Below are 25,535 nucleotides of genomic sequence, written 5' to 3'. Positions count from 1 at the left end.
TCTATGCCCCAACTGCAGATAGAAAATATGACGACGAAGTCGAGAAGTTGTATGATCAGATCCAAGACATCTTACAGAAACTTAATAAACACGAAATTTTATATATTATAGGCGACTTCGATACAAAAATTGGGAAAGGTCGACGAGGTCAGACTGTAGGGCCTTATGGTCTAGGACAAACTAACGATCCAGGACAGAGATTGTATAAATCTTGTAAAGAAAACGATATGATTATTGCAAACACCTGGTATAAACTACCCAACCGACGAGTATACACTTGGAAAGCCCCATTTGATGATGGCAATAACCCTAACTCCTCAAGAAATCAAATAGACTATATACTTGTAAATCTCCACAAAAAATGTTTATAGAAAAAATTTTATCAAGAAAAATAAATGGATGACAGACGACAAATGGAGGATGTAATATCTAAACACGACTTATTTAATGTGCACAAAAAACTAAAAGAAATGTGTAACATATTTAAAAATTAAGTTCCATTTATACTCATTAACAATTCTTATCAGCTACTCCTCATTTACCTTTTAGATCCTTTAAAAGTCTGTATAGGATTTTTAAGGGTTTTTCCCTATTGACTGGCGGATTATGAAAACTTTCTCTAACAAGAACTATGGAACGGACTATAACTGCTTAATCCCTGTTTATAAAACCCGAATTAGATCTAAAATAAGTGGTGGTGTGTAAATTCTCCTGTGGCTAAGGTGATCATTACATTACCTTACCCACAGGAGAATTCCAGAGCAACCCAATAGAAAGAAGAAACCACCATTCTTCAAAAGAGTTAGACTCTTGACTTTACAAAGTCAGATACAAAATACTTATTTCAACTTTATAAGATTATTAAAGAATAGAAAAGCACCAGGAGAGGACAGAATACCGAACGAACTCCTAAAGTACGGAGGACCAGATCTGACCAAACAACTATTAAAACTAATCAAAAAAATAATACCTCTCTTCAAAAAAGGAAACCAATCAGACCCGAAAAATTACAGAGGAATTAATTTATTAAACACAACACTAAAATTAACAACCTAAGTGAACACAAATAAACTGAATGAAATTATAACACTAGCAGAAGAACAACAAGGTTTTAGGTCGGGAAGATCATGCAACAACGCTATATTTATAATAAAGCAAGTGCAAGAGAAATTATTAGAATACAAAAACCGGCATATCTATGTTTCCTGGACCTTAAGAAGGCATTTGACCTGGTCAAATTAAATGACGTTATCCACTTATTATATGCAAGAGAGATACCTCTGTGAATAATCAAAAAGATCGAAAATATTTACCAAAACAACATAATAAAAGTAAAAGTGGAAAAAGAACTATCCGACCCTATTGAAGCTGGTAATGGGATAAGACAGGGAGATTCCCTGAGTCGTCTATTGTTCAACCTGATTACGGATGAGATAATAAAAAAAGTAAGAACTAAAAAAGGATACCAAACAGGAGAAAAACAACTTAAAATAATTTGCTCTGCAGACGAAGCAATACTACTCGTCTTTACAAAGTAAAGACGATTTACAACGTATCAATTTAATATAACCGCCAGAAAATTTAACATGGTAATTTCCCCAAAAAAGGCAAGATGCATAATTACAACAGCCAATTTAAAGATGTAAATTGGAGCTGGAAGGTCAGATGATAGAACAAGTGATGGATTTTAAATATGTAGGCATCACATTTTCTAGATCCGGAATGCTTGAAACTGAAGTGGAAGATCAAATGAATAGAGTAAACAGAGCCGCAGGCTGCCTGAATGAAATAATATGGAGAAATAAAAATATCGGGAAAGAAATAAAAGGAAGAATTTACAAAACAGTCATTAGACCAATAATGACATACGCGACAGAAACACGACCTGATACAGAGATAACAAAAAGGATGTTAAAAACAGCAGAGATGAAAACACTATGGGACAGATCTAGAAGTACAGATACGACGTAGATGCAAGGTGGAGAACATCAACAACTAGGTAAGAAGTAGAAGAGTAGAATGGAACGATCATATAGGCTACTACTACTACTAAGGATTTCCACAGTTTTCACTGTCTTCCTTCACTCAACCGTTTTCTCCAATTTTCCTTGTCATTCCAGTCTCCATCTCGCAGGGTTCTTTTCTCCATAGCCTCGTCGATTTCATCTCTGAATGACCTTCGGGGTCTTCCTCTCTTTCTTCTTCCAATCGGGCTCCATTCTGTGATTTTGTTTATCCAGCGTCCTCTGTCCGCTCTTCTGACGTGGCCGTACCAGGATAGTCTCTTCTCCTCTATATAGACGATTATGTCTGATTGCACTCCCATTCTCCGCTTAATCTCTGCGTTTTCAATTCTGTCTCTTTTTGTAAGTCTACAGCTTCTCCTCAGGAACTCCATTTCTACTGCTCTTATTCTACCTCTATTTCTCTTGTTTATTGTCCAGTTTTCGGACCCATATGTCAGGATACTTCTTGTCAGGGTGTTATATATTCTCTTTTTTGTCTTTATCGTAATGTTCTTATCCCACAACACTGAGTTTAGTTGTCTTATACAGTTTCTTGTTTGTCTCAGTCTGTTGTTTATATCTTCTTCTGTTGTTCCCTGGTTCGATATTATGGTTCCTAAATACTTGAATTTATCTGTTCCATTTATTTGTCTTCCCTCGTCTATCTCTAGGTTTCTCATATCCTTGTTTTCTGTTGTTAGGTATTCGGTTTTCTCTAAGTTTATTTCCATTCCGTTGTTTTTATATTCTTCTTCTAGTTTTCTGAGCATAAACCTGAGATCTTCTTCATCTTGTGCGATGACTACTTGATCGTCGGCAAAACTTAAGGTGTATAGGTATTCGTCTCTTACTGGTATGCCCATTCCTTCGCACTTTCTCCTCCATGGTTTGAGTGTCTTTTCCAAGAATATTTTAAACAGAGTAGGGGACGTAGCACAGCCTTGTAGAAGTCCTTTTGTCGTCTTAAATGGATTGTAGGCTTTATTTCCACATTTAATAGCTACTTTGTTTTCTTTGTATAGTGCTTTAACTGCTTTTATTAGTGTTTGTCGGATTCCGAGATCATTCATTGCTTCCCATAATTTGACTCTAGGTATTGAGTCATATGCTTTCTTTAGATCAACAAAGGCCAGATGGACCGGTCTACCTTTTGCCATTTTCTTCTCTATCAGTTGTTCTAATGTGTACGTATGATCTAGGCATGATTTTCCTACTGTGAACCCTGCTTGGTCTTCTCCAATTTTTCCTATGATTTCAGTTTCTAGTTTTTCTTTAATAATTTTCCCGTAAAGTCTACCTACCGACGATATTATACTAATTCCTCTATAGTTTTCACATTTTTTCCTGTTTCCTTTCTTATGTATGGATGTGATGTATGCTTGTGTCCATTCCGCAGGTATTTCTTCTCCATTTAGTCCTCTTTCGAACATTCTATGTAGCATGCGGAATAACTTTTCCGTTCCGTTTTTAATTAGTTCGTTTGGTATTCCTCCGGGTCCTTTGGTTTTTTTGTTCTTCAATGTCTTGATTGCTCTCTTAACTTCTGCCAGGCTTATTTCTATCTGGTCGTATGCCCCATTTCCTGCATGTTCTATATTCTCTTCCTGAAATTGGGGACAGTTTTCTGTAAGTAGTTCTACGTAGTATTCTTGCCACTCGTTTTCACTAATTTTGCCGATCTGGGTTTTCTCTGTCTTATTTCGTTGAAGTGCTTTTAATATTCGCCATGATTCTGAATTTCTCGTTCCTCCGATATGTCGTTCTATCTCTGTGCGTGCTTGTTCCCATCGTTCGTTCTTTTCATTTGTTACTCTTTTCTTCACCTCTCTGTTTTTCGCTCTATATAGGTCTAAGTCTTCCTGTTTTTTGGTGTTTAGGTATTTTATGTGTAGTTTTTTCTTTTCTTTTATGCATTTCAATGTGTCTTCCCTTAATTTGATATTCTGATGGGTGTTCCTTTGGTCGTCTTCTCCAAGAGCTTCTAAAGCCGCTGAAATCAGGCAGGTTTTTATGTGTTCATGCATTTCATCTAACGTGTCATATCTGAATTCTTCTAGTTTTTGGTCTAGTCTTCTTTTGTATTAATCTTTTATTGATTCTTCCTGCAATAGATGTAATTTGAGCCTCTTTTCGTTTATTGTCGTTCCCGTTGTAACAATCGATGTATGTTTTTGTTTTGTCCAGATATAGGGGAATTCCATCCATGCCACCACAAGTTTGTGATCTGTTCCACACTCTGCCCCTCTTTTCACTCTGGTGTCTTTCACTTTGATGGAGCTTTTGTGGTTCATGATAATGTAGTCAATAATGGATCTTAGTTTTATTGTCTCTTGAGTCCATGTGTACTTATGTATATTTTTGTGTTTGTAGAATCCGTTCATAATTTTCAAATCATTTACTTCACATAGTTCTACCAATCTTTCTCCGTTGTCGTTAATTGTGTCTTCTCCAAATGGACCAACAGTTCTGTTATTGTCTTTTCTTCCGACTCTTCCATTTAGATCCCCCACTATTATTATTTCTTGATTAGGTTTTCTCTTATCCATTTGTTCTTGAAGTTGTTCGATTTGGCCTATATTATATAGGCCAAATGACAACAAATAGGACGTCAAGAGACGGTTTGTTGATAGGAAGACGATCAGTAGGAAGACTACGAAAACGATGGAAATGACAACTTACTGGAGGCACATTGAAAGACAGAAAGAGTCATGTCTACACAAAAAGAAAAAGAACAGAACAACATTATAAGAATACCTTCTTCTTGGACACTCCAAAGCCTATTCCAATAATCAAGAAATGGTGAAACTGCGGCTAAAGTGGGAAATGTAGTGCTAAATGATTTAAAATATTTATGAAAGTAAAGATCGAAAATTTGTGCCAAAATCAGTGGGACAGTTCAACTTTAAAACTTCGCAAAGTGAAAATATCTATAAAACCATGGAAATATCAAATTCCCAATAGAGCTCATCAAGTCGGTATGACTCGATTTCATCTAGGACATATCCGACTTATCCACGGGCAAATAATTGGTCACAATAATCCAATTTTATGTTAAGCAGTTAAGCATGTCATTGTAGAGTGTCCAAGAGACCAGTTGCCGAGACAGACCAACCACATCATCGGATCAACAACAAAAATCTTAGAGCAAAATTGTAAAATTGAACATTTTATCAAAATTCCCTAAAGACATTAATAAATTGTACATTATCTTATGTATATGTCGCTAATATATGTCGCTAATAATCTGTCTGAGAGTTTGATGTGACTATATTTTACTTCCTGCTTGTATATTGTCCTAATTTTTATTCTGTCCTTGGATTGTAGCCTTCATTTTGTGTTTATTTTTCCATTTTCCATTGTCGTATTCCTTCGCCTTGCCGTTTCGGTATCATATCTTCCCGGTTGTTTTTCTTCTACTCTTTTAGTTGTTGTTTTTCTTCATTCCATATCCATTTTGTTCCATTCACTACCAACTTCTTATAGCCTATGTTTGTCTGTTTTTTTTACTTTTTTCTTTCTTTGCTATTTTAACAATTTTTTTCTGTATTTCTTTAATTTATGTTAGATCATTATTTATTTAGATGTGATCTTTATCATACTACAACTTACTTTTCCTATCTAGTATCTCAATTTTATCCGTGAATGTTTGTGTTTCTATGGCATAGACTATTTCTCCTATTTTTGTTGCAATTCTCAGTTTTATTTGCACCTGTAGTCCTTGTGATATGAATGTTTCCATGTTTTCTTTTGGTTTCTTATCATCATTTGTGTCTATTTTTAAACATGATATATTCAAACGTTTTATTAAAATTCCTCAAAGACATTAATAAACAGTAAATTATCTTATGTATATGTATACAGGGTGAGTCATAACTATTGGGACATAGACTAAGGACAGGTTATTTGAACCAAAATATGGCTATTGGGCCAAATATGCCTTAATAAAATGTTATTGTAATGTTAATGTAATGTAAAATGTCAAAACGGAAACCTTTGGAAAAGTTTGGTATTTGATAGTGGAATTGTAAATAAAATACTATTTCTTGTCTAAGATTATGCCTCAGTGCCAATTTTGATAGCAATTTGTAAATATACAGGGAAACTATTAGCAAAAAAAACGAAAAACAAAAATTAACTTAAACACACTGTATCTTTTTTCTCAGCAACATTTTATTAAGGCATATTTGGCCCAATAGCCATATTTTGATCCAAATAACCTCTGCTTAGTCCATGTCCCAATAGTTATGACACACCCTCGCATTTCTTCATTAGTATAATGATTGTGACGAGGCATTTCAATCAAAAAAAGTAATGATTGCTTTTAAAAAATGCAACATTACACTACACTGTCACATCAAAAATAATTAACTCTGAACAAATGACATTTACCAACAACAATTATCTGACAGTCCAAAGCATAGTTTTCATAAATGAAATAATATTTGAAATCCTTTTTTAAGACTCTAAGCAGTTTGACTGCGTTTTTATCGAAAACGGTTGAAATTATCATATTTAAACAGTAGTACCAATTTTACGTAAAAATGATGTTTACGTCATATTTTTGAAAAAAAATTACTAAAAAGTTTCATCAGAAAAAGTTTAGATTCAATTTGATCATTAGGAATGATCCACGTGGCGCCCTCTATGACAAATCGTAAAATTGTAAATAAAATACTATTTCTTGTCTAAGATTATGCCTCTGTGCCAATTTTAATAGCGATTTATAAATATACAGCAAACTATTAGCAAAAAACGAAAAACAAAAATTAACTTTAACACCCTGTATCTTTTTTCTCAGCATCATTTTATTAAGGCATATTTGGTCCAATAGCCATATTTTGGTCCAAATAACTGTATATGTCGCTAATTATCTGTCTGAAATCTGTTGTAAAATAAAAAAAAACGGCAGTTTAAATATCTAAACGTTTTGCAAATTTATTTTAATGTAGGTTTTAACGTGACGAAAATAATTATTCATTAACACTAGCAAAATAATTATAGACATTAGGTTTAGTTTTAAAGAGATGTAACACTTCTATTAAATGGATACTTTTTCGCAGGAATAAAATTAATGTGAAAAGAAATATCATAGATGCATCGAGTTAAAATCTATGGAGAAGCCATGAGCATATTAACGTGTGCATTAAAAACGGCTTAGGTAGGCGTGGCTAACGATGATACCAATATGGCGGTGGGATCATGGCCTGACTAGGTAATATTAAAACCACTATAAAAATATGACTAGTTATTCAGAAGATTTAATCATAATCTAAAAAAGTGCAATATATTTTTAATAACTTATGATTTATTTATCCCGCGGTAAACACTAAAAACATGATATATTATACATAAAGATAAATTAATACAGTCAAATACTATTAATTGGTTCTCTTAAGTACGTGCCATTACTTTGTTTACATATTTGTATACTAACCTGTAGAACGTTATTCCTGAAGATTTTTTATTAACATTACTTCTGTTATTTCAACTACGTTGAGAATTAGAAACCATTATTATGCACTATCACAATATAGTATTACAGTTTCTATAAAAGTATTATAAAACTAAAAATATTCGAAAAACAACAAACGTAAACAAACATATACGATCTGTCAAAGGTGTCAAAACAATCTTAACAATATGGCCGAAGTGAGGTCGTTTTTAGTCACGTGATGCCCTTTCCATAGATTCTAACTCGATGCATAGATGCTTGTATTCTTCAGCGAAGTACCTGTGTAATCACGTGTCACATATGATATATTCCTTATTTAAAATTAAGGGTTTATAGTACTGAAATACAAGGGGTTGACTAATGACAGATATTAAGACCGTTAAAAGATTACCTACCCCTTTGAAATAAAAATTAACCTCTTTCAGCATTTTCACAAAATCAAACGAATATTATCAAATATCAGGGTCGACTGTTTTGAGTGGCCAACCCTGTATATTACTGTACATAAGACATCATGCAATATATTATTACTATTAATTATTAAATGGATAAAATAATTCAAAATATTGTTTCTTTTAGAGAGAATCTCTTTTTTTTATTTTTGTTTTTGTTTTTGTTGTTGAACAACCTAAAACGGTTTCTTAATATTGTTCTGAAGCTATTTTTCTTGTGGCATTTTAAATTAATTTATATTTAAATGGGAATAAGCCACAATGAATGATTCAAATATAGTCCTAAAAGAAACGGATGGTAAAAAGAGAAAAATCAAAGAAGCGCTCTAATTATGCTAAATGAGACCAATAATTGTGTCGCGAATTCCTCGGCAGAATGTAGTAGGATCTGGTTACCCATATTGAAAGAGGAAGTTATTAAAAGGAAAATACCAGTATTGGTAAGTCAGTAACATATAGAGAATACATCATTTATGTTTTTTAAATAACAAACATATAAAATCGGAATTTGGTGTTTATTGAAGGTAAACTAAATGCACGATCAAATACTTACCATGTCGGGATAGTATTATGAGGTTTTTTTCCTGGTTTTTCCCTCATAATTTACTATGGAATCACTAACAGGAGAATTTTACTGTCATCATGACATGTATTTGTCTTTTTAAAGACGAATTACATGTTATGATCTTTTCTGACGGATATTCTCAAGTTAAAGTTGATTTCATGTAATCGAATGAACTATCTTATAAGTAAAGTCGTCCAAGGAACGCAACTCAACAATATTGGCAATATCATTTTAAAGTCGTCTACTTTAAAATGTATAAGGTATGTCTGAATTGTCAATATAGATGAGTCAGATAAAATTAAATTATTAAAAGGATTTTTCACTAAGTAACAAAAAACAAAATTTGTTTAATTTACTAATGTTTGTATTTTGAGAACGATTTCCGAAGTGGAAATTGAAACGTCAATAAACGTATTTTAACCTTTAATTGTGGCTTATTCCCATTTAAATATAAATTAACCTAAAACGGTGTAAAATCCATTTATAAATTGACATATTGTTACTGATAAATTTTCTGTATATTTTGGTTCTGGATATTTGACACTTCAGTAATGCAATAATAAATTTAAATAGTTCGAAACTGCTAACATTGTTAAGCATACAACTGATATGATTAGGGCTAGCTAACCAGAACAGATCTTAGAGTAATTGTAGCTCTTTGGAGTCGAGATAACATAATTTAATTAATTGATACAATTATGGTACTGCAACAGCGGGAAGTGCAGATAAAGGCAATTAATTGAGAATTTATTGCGAGGAATTAGTTAATACGTACAACTGCTATGTCACCCACAGGTCCTTTATTACATATTGTATATTTTGTATTAGATTATCCAAATATCCTATGTATGCTTTGGCATAAATTATAAACATTACGTAAACAATTCCCGGGTTTATTTTAAATATTTTATTGTAAGAGAAATTCCGTGTAAAAAAATATATATAAAAAGCTTTTAGTTTAGTTAAAAAATTATATGTACTTATAAAAATTACATTTTCCATCTCAGAGTGTAACATAATTTTTTTTCTTAAATATTAAATATTACATAAAAATTAATTTGATACGTCCCTGGCTGATGCTGTTTACTTCTAAATTTTTTTAATAAATCATCTAAAATCAAATATTAATTTAAATAAGTTCCCACACTAATTTGAAGACCCAGCACCTCTAGGGTTTAATTTCATGTAAAAAGAGTCGCAGAGGGGGTACCCTATTGGTCACAATTTACGATCTAGTACGTGAATGTACGATCTTGACACAAAGAGTCAGGGAAGAACAATGGCAGCGACTGAGTAGTATAATTTTCGAGAGAGTTTTAAAAAACCGGCAAAAGTTTTTATTACCTTCATGAATTTTGGTAAAAAGAAGGTGATTAGAGCTCAAAATGCCATGTGGCAATCTTTGTAAAGTGAGTTAATCATCGTTTTGGTGTAAGCTGTTTCCATGGTTATGGTCTAAACCGATATCTGCTGTAGGGTAAGTTTTGGCAGAAAGTATAGAATAACGAAATCTTTTTCGGACAAAGTCAATTTGATTTCAGATTATTCTATTCGTTTTATCTCCAAGAGATTTCCATTTATATAATTTTTTTTTGGTAGCTTAAAAAGAGTATTAGCTATTATAAATTCTTTCATCTAGCAGAATTGTCCACATATCCATCCACTCTTCCCTGGCCAACTTTGGCATTGAAATTGCCTATTACTACTGTAGTGTGATGTTTCTTCATTGACTTGTTCTAAATCATGATTAAAATCAAGACTTGTTCCAAATCTTGGTAAAATAGTTCGATTCTGTCCTCGTCTTTATCTACCATCGGAGCATAAGCTTGAATAAAATTTACTATACTTTTCTTCGAATGAAGTTGTAATGATAAGATTCTATCATACTAAGAAGTAAAATTAACCACAGATTAGTTGACCTTTTTTGTAACTAAGATAGCAACATCATTTGGCCTCGTTGTCAACTGAATAATACATGGTTCTGTTATTTGTAATTTTTTTGCCTTAACCTGGCCAATGTACGTCACTTATACCTACAACACTAATTTGGAGGTTTTACATTTCAAAGAGTCCGTTCGCCAATTAACCACATGCATATAGACTTTTGACATTCCAGGTTGCTACTTTGAATGTCTTAAATACACAAGGATTCCTCTGGTTTATGACCTGGGAGGTCCTGTGGTCTACAGTTATTTCTCCCCTACTCCGTGGTCCATAATCAGTAAGCTTGTTTATTCTCTTTGTCATGTGCCATTCATGACTTAGACAGAGATTAATTTTAGATATACCAACATTGCTAGATACTTTAATGACTTTGGCGCCGCCTAATTTTTTTTTATATGTTATCATATCACATCACTATCATCATACGACTATTAAAAGGTTAAGTGTATAAAAATAAATTTTAAAATAATAAAGACCGCATAGAACGAAAAAGATTCGAGAGGGCACAAGTAACTCCGGACGGTATTGATAAAGTACAAAATTATTGGGCTATTATTATCTTATAAATAATAAGATACTTAATTTGACAAGTTGCTAATAATTTGATTATACAAGATTAATATTTCAAATTAAAAAATGCCTGGCACTCTAGAAATGAATTGTTGAGAATGTGGATAAGTTTGGATAAAAATTAAAAGGTATTTAAAATTATCTACGGCATAAGCTATATTAAAAAATATGTCAGATAAACTAATTACTATTATACAGATGAAGTAGGAGATCTCTTTTTGTAAAAATGAGCTATCGTCAAACATTAATTTCCTAAAAAAATACTAATTGAATAGATTCTAAAAAAATTGCCCTAAATCAATAATAACAGAAATCTTTCCAAAACCGTAAGGAACTCGTGATAAAGTTAGGCACTTACGGCAATAATCGTTTACTATCAAGTATAAATGCAATTATTTTACAAAAAGAGAGTAAGACTAATCCAATTTAGCAGTTCAGGTGCCAGATTTAGGTTGCATTGGGAGTTCTGTCGATCAATGAACAGAAAATTGGAAGTTGTAGTTGGCGGATAGGAAAACTCAAAAAAGGAAATGGAGAATTTTAATCTAAAAATAAATATGGTACATGAAATCTATTTAGTAACTATTTTTGAAATATCTAAAGAAATTGTATAATATTATACAAAGGTCTATATAATTGACAAATTCTTTATTGAACTAAATTTTTAAATTAGCTATACAGCATACGGCCCAAGTGAACTTTGGCAGTTGCTACAGGTGAATATTTAATGCCATCCTTGTAATTTTTCCAAAACCAATTTCTTATAAAAAAATCTTTCAATATTTGATACCAAGTCGGCACTTTATTGATTGCCCGTAGTGCCGATGTGGCCTGCTAGAACAGTGTTATCACGGAATTATTACGTTCATAAATACTTGATCAAATTCAATGTGAAGCCTTAAAATTATTTTTATAAAAGTAATTTTCCAATCATCAAATGATGTCATTTCAGCAAAAGCTCAACAACTTCTTATCTTTCAAAAAAGTTCTTATTAAAATAAAATATATTCAAATTCAAGTTTTTCAGCACTAATATCATCGTAATTTGTTAATCTGCTATCGCCAACAAAAGCAGTTTAACCCATTTTTTAAATAAAAAAAACGGGCGTGGCAGTCCAGTGGGACTGCCGGTGGAAGTTACACTTCTATACACGCATTCGCCGTTACAAATTTATTTGGAAGTCAATCTGCACAATCGTTACATATGTAATGCTATAGGTAAGACATAGCAGAAAGAGAAACAGAATTAATAACAACTTACTAACAATTAATAAACAACTTTTGACCTTTAATAGAAGTATAGTAAATGAATATTGTTCTGAAGCTATTTTCTTGTGGCATTTTTAAATTAATTACTATTTAAATGGGAATAAGCCACAATTAAAGGTTAAAATACGTTTATTGACGTTTCAATTTCCACTTTGGAAAACGATTTCCGAAGTGGAAATTGAAACGTCAATAAACGTATTTTAACCTTTAATTGTGGCTTATTCCCATTGAAATAGTAATCAATTTATAGTAAATAAAGGATTGAATCAATATTTTGATGAAAATGTATATTTTTATTTTCATATATGTATGAAAGGAGTTGAATGCAAAAATTTTTTTACACATACTCTGCAGTAAAATTCATTGTTTATTTTGTTATTAATATAATAATACAATACAAATTAAAATGCAATATTCATAAGTATTTAAAAATGACAATAATATACATAAAAAAATACACTACAATACAGTGCAACATAATTCAATATAATAATACAATACAAATTAAAACGCAATATTCATAAGTACTTAAAAATGAGAATAATATACATAACTTTTCTACTTACGCATATATGTTTAATTTACCATGTAATAATATTATTAAAAAAGTCCTCCCCGACTGGGAATCGAATCCCGGTCTCCCGCGTGACAGGCGGAGATACTGACTACTATACTACCGAGGACATGACACAAACGTATTTCAAAATTGACAGTTCTGGATCATACAGTAATTTATTGAGATTATTATTTTGAAATACAAAAGACTAATATAATTATGAACATTTAATAAATAATACAAAACATATCACATAAATAATAATATTAATAAATATTTTATTATATATATATATATATATACAAAAGGAACATTTTTATATTCGAGAGAGGAAGAGAGAGAAAATATATCTTCTGTCTCTCTCTTACTCATTATCTTACATATGTAATGATTTTACAGATTCACTCCCATACAAATTTCCAACGTGGAGCGCGCGTATACAAGTATAACTTCAAAAATGATATGGATGTCGCCTTGTTGAGTGAGACGTGATTTAAACTCGATAAACAATATATTTTTAAGGGTTATAAGACAGTTGGTCGCACAATAGAAAAAGCAAATTGTTCGTACACAAAATTATAATGACGATATTCTTGTTTGTGGAATCACTTTAAAATATTAAATTACTGATATCATTTTTGCTTTAATTGATAGAATTGCAGAACATAACATCACATTAACTGGGATATGGCATATCCAAAATATTTAAAAAAATACTGCCCCAGGTCCAGATCAAATTTCATATATTATGTTACAAAAAGTAGGTATGTTGGCCAAAAGATTACTACTGCATATTTATAACTGTGTCTTTCAAACTCTTTACAAATTTATTGATTCCTTCGTTATATTAATTCTCAAACCGGAAAAAAATAAAGATCATTCGGATTTATATTGACCAATGACGTTGTTGTCATGCATTTTTAAAACATTTGTAAGAATTTTAAAATTGAGAGCTTAAACTTGGATAAGACGGCAAAGTATACTACCATTTGGCTATAAACAAGGCTATTTTACGACGGATGCGTTAGTCTAACTACAGATATTTAAATTGGCTTTTCCAATTCCATAAGAACGGGTAGATTGTTTATCGGCATAACGTGTTTACGATAATATTGATTTGAACCTACTCTGTGATAAACCTATATTACTTGGAGTTCTAAAATCCATGGCATCTTTACTGTCAAAATATAAAAACAGAAACATATTAATTTAAATAGGTTATAATATAATAGGACCAATGATTACATCAAAAGGCATTCCACAGGGAGCTGTTTTAACTTCACTTCTTTTTAATATGTACGCATATGATTTGCACCATTTATGGTCTCCCAACATTGCTTGTTTACAATATGCTGATGATATTGTCATCTATTCACAGAAGAAAACGTACATCGAATAAGCTGCTGAACTTAAACATAATAATGTATACAGTTGGTACAGTATAAATCCTGATGCACGTCATCCACGTCATATTCAGTGACGTCACATGATACCAACACAAAATATTTAAGTCTGTTCCTTCTGAGAATCTTTTAGCCAGGTACACTAGAATTACAGCCACTAGACCTATTTTATTATGTACACGTAGAAATGTAGAATAGTATTTAAAGATTTCTCTTAACCCATTTATGCCCAGAGGGTCGATAACGACCCATGGCACTTAAAGGTCATGCATGGTGAGTTGAAATGTGTAACTGGATATCTTTGATTGTTTTACTCTTTATTAGTAGTGACTTTATTGATTACTATAGACATTTGTGAGAACAACTAGTGAATCGATAAGCAAATTTAACTTTTGTTTATTTTTGAAAGCTGAACATGTACACAAAATATTATTGGTAAGTTTTTATTTATAGATGATTATGAATATTTTTTTAGTGACAATACGAATTATACTATTATTTAGGTATATTATAAATTTTATTGGATTATTTGATATTTTTAAAATAAAAAATGAAATTGAAACTGTTTGGGTCGCTAACGACCCCTTGGGCACATGTCATATCATTTACGAAAAGTATTTTTTAGGAAGAAACCTCTTACTACATAAGAATTATTGAATGAAATTGAGCGATTGGATAAATATGATATTTTACCATCCAATATATACATCTTACCACCCAATAATGATAGTGTCGATACTGATGAGGACTCTGGGGATGAAGAGTGTAATGATCCAGATAGGCTAAGTCGATGTCAGTTGAAGGCAACATCCGAATTAGATATTGCAGAGCCTATTCAAAGTGAATCTGAAGGGGAAGAGATAATAGAAGAAGCGAAAGCTGATGATATAGAAAAAAAGAAAAGGGATCAAAAAAAGTAAAAATAGTAAAGAGAAATTGGGGTAAAACCATTAGTGACTTCGAAATAAAAGATAAAACCGAAAAATCAGATTTTGCTACAACTTATTTACTTCCTATATCATTATCATCAGAAATTTATCCAGTTGATTTTTTTGAACTCTTTTTATTGCCACCCATTGTCGAACATATCGTTAAACATACAGTGATTTATGCACATCAAAATAATGCTAGGCTGGAACTGGGGACAAATGAAATAATAATAATTTTTAGGCATTCTTTACTTGAGTGGATCTGTACCTGTCCCACAAAAAAGAATGTTTTGGGAAACGATGGAAGATACGCATAATAATCTAGTTGCAAACTATATGCGTCGAAATCGTTTTTTAGGTACATTCATGTAGCGGACAATAACAATCTACATAAAAACGACAAAATGGGGAAACTAAGACCTTTGATGGATATGGTATATGACAATTTTGTCAGATATATTCCTATATCACCCAATTTCTCCATACGCATCTATGATTCCCTACTTTGGCAGGCATGGTTGTAAGCAATATACAGTGTGGCGCACCGAAAACGAAACAGAGGCATTTACTGGCAGATGATTCCTTTTTTGAAAAAACGCTCGGACCCGTCGATTTTGTTTTCGAGGCAGACACAAAATTGGCATAAAATCACTTTAACATTTGCAGCCCCTTAAGCGGGGGTGGCATCATCCCTAAAATCTTAAATGAAAAGGGGGGTCGAATGATCCATTATTTGAAAGGTCTTTCAACTCCCTTTATAATGATGTAAAATTCATGTATTCAATTCAGTAGTTTTGGAGATTTATTGATTTAAAGTTTAAAGTAGACTTTAATAGGTACATCAAATTAGTTTTTTACTTCTTTCAGAAGAAATTTGAGTAAAAGCATTTTCTTGATAAGTAAATGCTTTTATTTACTACGCCCATGGTTTATTAATAATAAAAATAGCAATTGAAGTGTCCTTTGTGACAAAAAAAGTTGTTTCTTGAAGAAAGATAAGTAGAGAATGCCACGTACTTATTTTAAATAGGAAATAGTACATTAGTTTGCAATTGATTTGACCAATCTTTGTTGTTAAAATATCATTTATTGCTTTATACATAAATTAACCACGGTATATTCCACGGCAGAAAGGGTTGAAATTATTGAAATATTTTTCGGAAATAATCAGTGCGCTAATAGAACAGCACAAATTTTTAATGAGCGACATGAGAACAATAATGTGCACCGAAAATATGTTCTAGAACTTGTAGCTAAATTTCGGGAAACTGGATCAGTCGCCAATAAAAAACGTAATATTGAAAATCCTATAAGGAACGAAGCAACAGAAGTGGGGGTTTTAGGGCAAGTTATTGTAGATCCTACATTAAGTACCCGCAAATTGCAAACTTCATGTGGTGTTAGTCGACGTACTATCCAACGGATTCTAAAGGCCCATAATTTTCATCCGTATAAAATTCACCTTGTACAAGAACTTAATGAAGACGATTTTGATAAGCGATTAGAATTTTGTGAAGTTATGAGTGAACGAATTACAAACGATGAACAATTTTTATTTAACATTTGCTTTTCCGACGAATGTTCCTTTTTTTTTAAATTGCGAAGTAAATCGTCATAATTGTCGATATTGGTCGGACTCTAATCCCAGAATTTACCATCAGGTACACACACAGCAGCCACAAAAATTAAATGTTTGGGCTGGCATTTTTAGCGATCATTTGGTTGGTCCTTTTTTCTTATTTGGAAATTTGACTGGTGAAATGTATTTGGAATTACTGCAAAATGCCATAGATCCTGCGCTAACAGATATAATTTAAAATCAGAATGATGGTCGATACGTTGAGAATATGTTGATGTTCCAACAGGATGGTGCCCCACCACATTACGCATTAAGAGTTCGGCATTATTTAGATCAGACCTTTCCAGGTCAATGGATTGGTAGAAGAGGTGCCGTTGAATGGCCCCAAGATCGCTAGATTTATCACCTTTGGATTTTTTTTTGTGGGGTTACTTAAAAAGCAAAATCTATGCTACTCAGCCAACATCCTTAGAAGATTTACGACAAAGAATTGTGAATGAGTGCCATCAAATTACTCCTCAAATATTGCAAAATGTCCGGCAACGTTTTCAGCAAAATCTTTATTATTGCATGGAAAGTAATGGTGGTCATTTTCAACATTTACTCGGCTGACAGGTCAGTTCATTCTTTATTTTTTAACAACTTTGCTGCTATGTATTAATCTCCTCTTACGATGATGTATTTAAACTTTAAATCAATAAATCTCTAAAACTACTGAATTGAAGTACATGAATTTTACATCATTGTAAAGGGATTTGAAAGACCTTTTAAATGATGGATCATTCGACCCCCCTTTCCATTTAAGATTTTAGGGATGGTGCCACCCCCGCTTAGGGGGCTGCAAATGTTAATGTGATTTTATGCCAATTTTGTTTCCACCTCGATAACAAAATCGACGGGTCCAAGCGTTTTTTTTTAAAAGGAATCATCTGCCAGTAAATGCATCTGTTTCGTTTTCGGTGCGCCACCCTGTATAAAGGAAAAGCCAATTCGCTTTGGTTACAAGGCCTGAGTTTTAGCTACAGCTAGCGAATATTGCGTGAATTTGGATATTTATCAAGGAAAAAAAGAAAGAACGGTAGAAACTAATGACAATAACAAATATGGTGTAGGAGAGTCTATTGTACTTACATTTGCAAATTTTTTGTCAGAAAATTTTAAAGATCTACGATTTTCCTTATTTTTTGACAACTATTTCAACAGCGTAAAGTTAATGGAAAAGTTACAAGAGATGAATTTTGGAGCAACAGGTACTGTTAGACGGGATAGAACGGAAAACTGCCCTCTCACAGTAAAAAATGAAATGAAAAAAGAGAGAGAGAAGCATACGAGAACCTCCTAACAGAAGATAAAAAAATAATAGCCTTACAGTGGAACGTTAATAATATTGTGAAATGGTATGTACCCATTTTGGTCTACATGTTTGATGTTTGTATGAGTAATGCGTGGGTTCTTGCTCGACAATATGGTTACAAACCTGATGACTTATATTTTCGAAGAATGGTGGTACTATCATTGTTACAAAAATATGGTCAGCTACCACGTTTTCCTGGACAATCACGTTCCTCTATTATACCAGAAAGTCTAAAATCCAGTGGACAGTACCTTAAAATACGTGGAAAACCGAGACGTCGTTGTCAACTGTGTAAAAATAAGACAGCTAAAGCATTTCAACGCTGCAATACCCCCCTGCATGACAAATGTTTCAAGAAATATCACAAATAATTTATTTGTTATTTTGTTTAGTTTTGGATTCATTATTGTATAAATGTTAATGTTATGTTTACTTATAACATTTTTCGAAATACTTTTTGTTATAAGAAAATATATATCTTATCCTTCCCTTGTATTTAAAAATTCCTTTCTCTATAAAAATGAGCACAAACATATTTTTACATGCCGCATTTGCCCAAGGGGTCGATACCGACCCATGTGTATATGTTTAGTATTATTGACGTCATAATTTTTTAAATATTTTCTCCACATAGTTTGAATCATTCAAACGCAACATATATCAAAATAAACTATATGTAAAAGAAAAAAATAGTTCTTGGCATAAATGGGTTAATGTAAAGGTAAAAGAAATAATAAGTTAGACTTACTCACAATCAATTTAATTTAACTAATCGGACGACCGGTTTCGCTTTCTATAATATGCAAAGCATCTTCAGGTCACGATACAAAGTTAAAATGCTGAAAATAATAATCCCATATTAGGGTGTTGTCTAATAAAGATAAAAACAAAGATAACAACATAGGTAGGTGATATAAATTATATAAATTACAGTAATTATGCCAATATTACATGTCTGTGGTTTTATAAATGAATAAAAGTTTAAGCAGACAAGGTACGACCCACAAATTGGTAACATAGTCTATTAAACTGTAATGAATTAATAAATAAACCAATATTACTTACATGCCGGTACTCTATTAGTTGATGGTTGAAAGAACATGGTACAAACTATCTTGGATTGTAGATTGGAGAGCTCAGGTCAACTATTGTAATTATTTAACCATAAACGGGGAAGTTCTTGAGGAGACAGATTGTATGATCTTGAATGGATGTACAGATTGTGTGGGTGTGCAATAGTATAATCTTGTAGTTATCCAAATATTTTTGATAAAGTTGTTGCAATATCTGGCATATTATTGTAAAGTCAAAAAATTTTTTATGTTAAAATTAAATTAAGACACAATTACACACACAGAAACACACAGAAGACACTTAAAAAACCGGGGGACGAAACAGACATTTAATTTAAAAGGAGTGGATTTCAAAAGAACTACATTTCTTAATAGGAGACAATGAGTTTTTTTATATGCTGTATATCAGATTTTAGAGGTAAACTTGACAAATGTAGGTTAAAGTGTGACAGTTCTTCTTCTATTTTAAATGCTGTAAATTAAGTTATCCAGTTTATGAAATAAGCTGATATTAATAAAATCTAAAATTATTTAATTTTAGATATTAAAGTTATTTGATGTGTTAATATTGGCATACTTTAACAAACTTTAAATAATTGATTTCAATGTAACAATATAAATAATTGTAATACTTATTCTATGATAACAAACTCAGCTTAGTCAAAGTTACAGAACAAACTTAAGTGATTATTTGTTAATTAAATTAAATATGTACATTTGTAATGAAAATGTATAATGTATAACAAAATTACAAACTTTCTTTGAAATAATTGTTGGTGTGAGTCAACTGTCATGGTGTGTATAAGTATTTTTAAATATTTATTCCAATTCTGATATATTAATATGGAACTTAAATAATAAGTAAATAAACCATTGTTGATAAAATTATTGATAGATTAAAGAAAATTAAAGAAATTGACTGAATAATTAAGTATTCAAGAATTAGTTGGTAATTTTTAATATCTGACAGTTGGGACCGGAAATTGGTTATATCAACAGGTAAAAGGTTCTCTATTTAAACCGGTGTAAAGTAAAATTATTCTTATTTCAATTTATCTAATACCATGAAGAAGTATCTTCACACCGACCCGAACAATGGTGAGCTTGTACAATAATTTCTGTGACACTTTAACAATTTTAAATTATAGTTAAAATATAATATTTCTATTTGAAAATGTAGATTAGCTACTTATTAGGATTAACAAAATTATATTTAATTAATACTGCTAGTCTGAACGACTTTACCATGTTGTGTTGGGGACAATCAAACCACGTGTTAATTTGAAATTAAATATTTTGTAAAATGAGTGTATGTCGCAACCGGATGGGGTGTAATAATAATTTTGGATTAAATAAGTTGAGGCACCATACCAGTTCAATACTGATGTTTTATATAGTTTTAGGAAAATGTAGTTTATAGTAACATGTTAATGAATCCAGTGAACAAAAACTTAATCCATGGGGACCATACCTTAAACTTTATGTAGAAATTCAAATAATCTGAGGAGTATATCAAATATATTTGAATGTATATGGGATACTGGAATAAAAAGTTTGACCATGATGTTGAAGTTAATTCCAGGAAATGTGCATGAAGATAATGGATATTGTATGGAAAACCTCATATAAAAGAAGATATTGGGTAATCAATTATATAAGTATATGGATTTTGGTGTGGAAAGCAGAAATGGAGTGAGATCAGGTAAAATTATTTATATTAAGTTTATATCAATACTGAGTATACTGGTGTGTACTCTAGTTCTAACTGTGCATTTAAAGTTTCAGCTGTGTGATTTTTTAGAGATTTTAATATTTCTAAATGTTCCAAGTTATTGAGTAATGAGCCTTTGTTACAAGTATGGAGGATTGTGAAATCTGTTTGTGGATCAAAGCTGTGGTTTTTATGTCGGATATGTTGGGAGAAGTGTGATTGACCCGATGTTGGACGTTCTATATATCTAAGATGTTCTCTTAGTCTAATATTGAAGGATCTGAAGGTTCTACCAATATAGCATGCATTGCAGGTATGGCAGCTCAACTTATACACTCCGCTATACTCAAGTGAGTTACGTTTATCTTTGTTATTTAAGAAAGTCAATCCTAAATTAGAGGCAGTTTTAAAAGAGATGTTTATGTAGTCATCAAAGACTTTAGCTATCTTATAAGAAAGATCACCTATGTATGTTAAAGATCTGTAAGGTTTTTGTTCCACCATTTCATTAGAATGTTGTGTATATACTTGGTGTTCTAACATTCTATTAGTCTTTTTATGTAAAATTTTATTCACTAGATTAATTGAATAACCATTATTTAAAGCTATTTGTTGAATAATTTTTAATTCTTTATTGAATGATGTTAAAGTTAATGGTAACGATATTAAACGATTAATGTAACTGTAGAATGCTGCCATTTTGTGTTGAATAGGATGGTGTGAGTCAGCTGGTATAACTGTACCAGTATGAGTTGGCTTTCTATAAATATCAAGGATAATCGTGCTATTATTTAATGTTAATGTTAAATCTAAGAAATTTAAGCTATTTGAGTCATCTTGAATCTCCAGTGTAAATTTTATGGTGTGGTGTAATTGATTAAGGTAATCTAAGAAAGAATGTAGATTATCAAGAGAACCACCCCATACAATAAATGTGTCATCTACGTATCTCGAATAGAACTTGATGTAATTAGAAAAAGGATTGTTATTCATTATTTTGTTAGATTCAAGATCATTCAAAAAGATATCTGCGAGAATTGGGGATAGAGGGGAACCCATTGCTAGTCCATCTGGTTGCACAAATGTCTCGTTATTGAAATTGAAAAAATTCTGGCTCAGGCAAATATTCAAAAGCTCTGCATATTCAATTATTTGATTAGGAGGGTAATTGTTATTCCACAAGTCCATAGTAATTATACTAATGACTTCTTGTGTTGGGATATTTGTAAATAGATTAGTGATATCTAAGGATATCAGTATGTCACCTGTGGAAAACTTTAATGAAGTTAATTTATTGGCTAAACTTAGATTATTATTAACTACATATTCAAATTTATTATTGTATAATGTTTTAAGGAATTGATTTAAATATGTTGCTAAGGCAAATGTTGGAGAGTTCGAAAAAGATACAACCGGTCTAATTGGGATGTCTTCGAAAATGTTTGTTTTATGTATTTTCAATAGTCCATATAATCGAGGAATAATTGATTTGTTAGGTGAAAGTTTCTTTTTGGTGATAGCATCTAGTACTTCATTACTGTCATTGATTAAGGTTTTAACTTTATTGGTAAAAGATTTAATATTGACTGCTTTAGTTATGAACTTATTGTCATCAATGAATTTCAATACTTTTTTATTGTAATCAGAGGTATTCAAGACAACTACTGTATTACCTTTATCTGCTTTTGTTATTGTTAGATTATTCTCTGTTATTTTTTGATTAATGGATTTTATGACATGTTTGAAGTTGTTATTAGATCTGAAAGCAGCTCTGTGGTTATGAGTATTGTTTGATTTTACCATATCTTTTCTAAATAAAACCTTTAGTTTATCCCTGATTTCTTCTGTGTGGTCATTTGGGACTGATGTTAAGATACTTTCACATTCTGCTCCAAGTAACTCTAGATTTTTTAGGTGTTGTTTTCTAGAATCTAGGGGGGGGTTAAATTTAAATCCCTTTTGGAGCAAGTTGGTCTCATTGGTTGAAAACACAGTTGTTGAGTAGTTAATGAATGGTGTATAAAAGGAGTGTTGTGCAGAGGTTGTTGAGTAATCGCCTGGGTCAGAAGAAAAAGATGTATTTGGACTAGGGGTATGATTGGTTGACTCGTTCAGACTAGAAGTAGAAAAGGAAGAAGAAAAATTATTCATTATTTGTTCTGAAAGATTTGAAACCTCTATAGAATTATTATAAGAGCTAGGTATATGTGAAGAATTGTGATTAAGATTATTTGATGTTAGGTCATTATTAGTTTGTGTACTTAAAATTCTATTATTATTGTATTGGTTAGTTTTGTACTTTAAATTATTGATTTTTGTACTTGATTTTCTGTACTGTCTCCTCCTAAGGTAATCCAATGTACCATGCAGATTGCACATCCACTCATCGAATTCCTGTGGGGTCAATTTTATGTGTAAATTGTCATATGTCGCCTTCAGTTGTAAATCTATGGTGTAAATTGTTTGGTATATTTTCCTGATCTCGTCTCTGATGATGGATCTTCCCAATTTCTTTCCTACTCACTTGAGTATAGCGGAGTGTATAAGTTGAGCTGCCATACCTGCAATGCATGCTATATTGGTAGAACCTTCAGATCCTTCAATATTAGACTAAGAGAACATCTTAGATATATAGAACGTCCAACATCGGGTCAATCACACTTCTCCCAACATATCCGACATAAAAACCACAGCTTTGATCCACAAACAGATTTCACAATCCTCCATACTTGTAACAAAGGCTCATTACTCAATAACTTGGAACATTTAGAAATATTAAAATCTCTAAAAAATCACACAGCTGAAACTTTAAATGCACAGTTAGAACTAGAGTACACACCAGTATACTCAGTATTGATATAAACTTAATATAAATAATTTTACCTGATCTCACTCCATTTCTGCTTTCCACACCAAAATCCATATACTTATATAATTGATTACCCAATATCTTCTTTTATATGAGGTTTTCCATACAATATCCATTATCTTCATGCACATTTCCTGGAATTAACTTCAACATCATGGTCAAACTTTTTATTCCAGTATCCCATATACATTCAAATATATTTGATATACTCCTCAGATTATTTGAATTTCTACATAAAGTTTAAGGTATGGTCCCCATGGATTAAGTTTTTGTTCACTGGATTCATTAACATGTTACTATAAACTACATTTTCCTAAAACTATATAAAACATCAGTATTGAACTGGTATGGTGCCTCAACTTATTTAATCCAAAATTATTATTACACCCCATCCGGTTGCGACATACACTCATTTTACAAAATATTTAATTTCAAATTAACACGTGGTTTGATTGTCCCCAACACAACATGGTAAAGTCGTTCAGACTAGCAGTATTAATTAAATATAATTTTGTTAATCCTAATAAGTAGCTAATCTACATTTTCAAATAGAAATATTATATTTTAACTATAATTTAAAATTGTTAAAGTGTCACAGAAATTATTGTACAAGCTCACCATTGTTCGGGTCGGTGTGAAGATACTTCTTCATGGTATTAGATAAATTGAAATAAGAATAATTTTACTTTACACCGGTTTAAATAGAGAACCTTTTACCTGTTGATATAACCAATTTCCGGTCCCAACTGTCAGATATTAAAAATTACCAACTAATTCTTGAATACTTAATTATTCAGTCAATTTCTTTAATTTTCTTTAATCTATCAATAATTTTATCAACAATGGTTTATTTACTTATTATTTAAGTTCCATATTAATATATCAGAATTGGAATAAATATTTAAAAATACTTATACACACCATGACAGTTGACTCACACCAACAATTATTTCAAAGAAAGTTTGTAATTTTGTTATACATTATACATTTTCATTACAAATGTACATATTTAATTTAATTAACAAATAATCACTTAAGTTTGTTCTGTAACTTTGACTAAGCTGAGTTTGTTATCATAGAATAAGTATTACAATTATTTATATTGTTACATTGAAATCAATTATTTAAAGTTTGTTAAAGTATGCCAATATTAACACATCAAATAACTTTAATATCTAAAATTAAATAATTTTAGATTTTATTAATATCAGCTTATTTCATAAACTGGATAACTTAATTTACAGCATTTAAAATAGAAGAAGAACTGTCACACTTTAACCTACATTTGTCAAGTTTACCTCTAAAATCTGATATACAGCATATAAAAAAACTCATTGTCTCCTATTAAGAAATGTAGTTCTTTTGAAATCCACTCCTTTTAAATTAAATGTCTGTTTCGTCCCCCGGTTTTTTAAGTGTCTTCTGTGTGTTTCTGTGTGTGTAATTGTGTCTTAATTTAATTTTAACATAAAAAATTTTTTGACTTTACAATAATATGCCAGATATTGCAACAACTTTATCAAAAATATTTGGATAACTACAAGATTATACTATTGCACACCCACACAATCTGTACATCCATTCAAGATCATACAATCTGTCTCCTCAAGAACTTCCCCGTTTATGGTTAAATAATTACAATAGTTGACCTGAGCTCTCCAATCTACAATCCAAGATAGTTTGTACCATGTTCTTTCAACCATCAACTAATAGAGTACCGGCATGTAAGTAATATTGGTTTATTTATTAATTCATTACAGTTTAATAGACTATGTTACCAATTTGTGGGTCGTACCTTGTCTG

At 31.4% G+C, this 25,535-nt stretch overlaps 1 protein-coding gene across 1 annotated transcript; it reads right to left on the bottom strand.

Annotated features, from left to right (window-relative positions):
• Positions 1-20,792: 20,792 nt before the first annotated feature.
• Positions 20,793-24,901, bottom strand: LOC140445140 (uncharacterized). Its single transcript, XM_072536993.1, has 2 exons — positions 24,351-24,901; positions 20,793-24,051 (listed from the first exon to the last, which is right to left on the bottom strand). Exon 2 carries the CDS (start codon positions 23,240-23,242, stop codon positions 20,876-20,878), a length of 2,367 nt encoding a protein of 788 aa, XP_072393094.1. The 5' UTR covers positions 23,243-24,051; positions 24,351-24,901; the 3' UTR covers positions 20,793-20,875.
• Between the last annotated feature and the right edge of the window lie 634 nt (positions 24,902-25,535).

Source organism: Diabrotica undecimpunctata, chromosome 7, assembly GCF_040954645.1.
Source record: "Diabrotica undecimpunctata isolate CICGRU chromosome 7, icDiaUnde3, whole genome shotgun sequence".
Taxonomy (NCBI): domain Eukaryota; kingdom Metazoa; phylum Arthropoda; class Insecta; order Coleoptera; family Chrysomelidae; genus Diabrotica; species Diabrotica undecimpunctata.
Note: the sequence above shows the minus strand (reverse complement) of the source record. Positions and strands in the feature narration are given on the sequence as shown.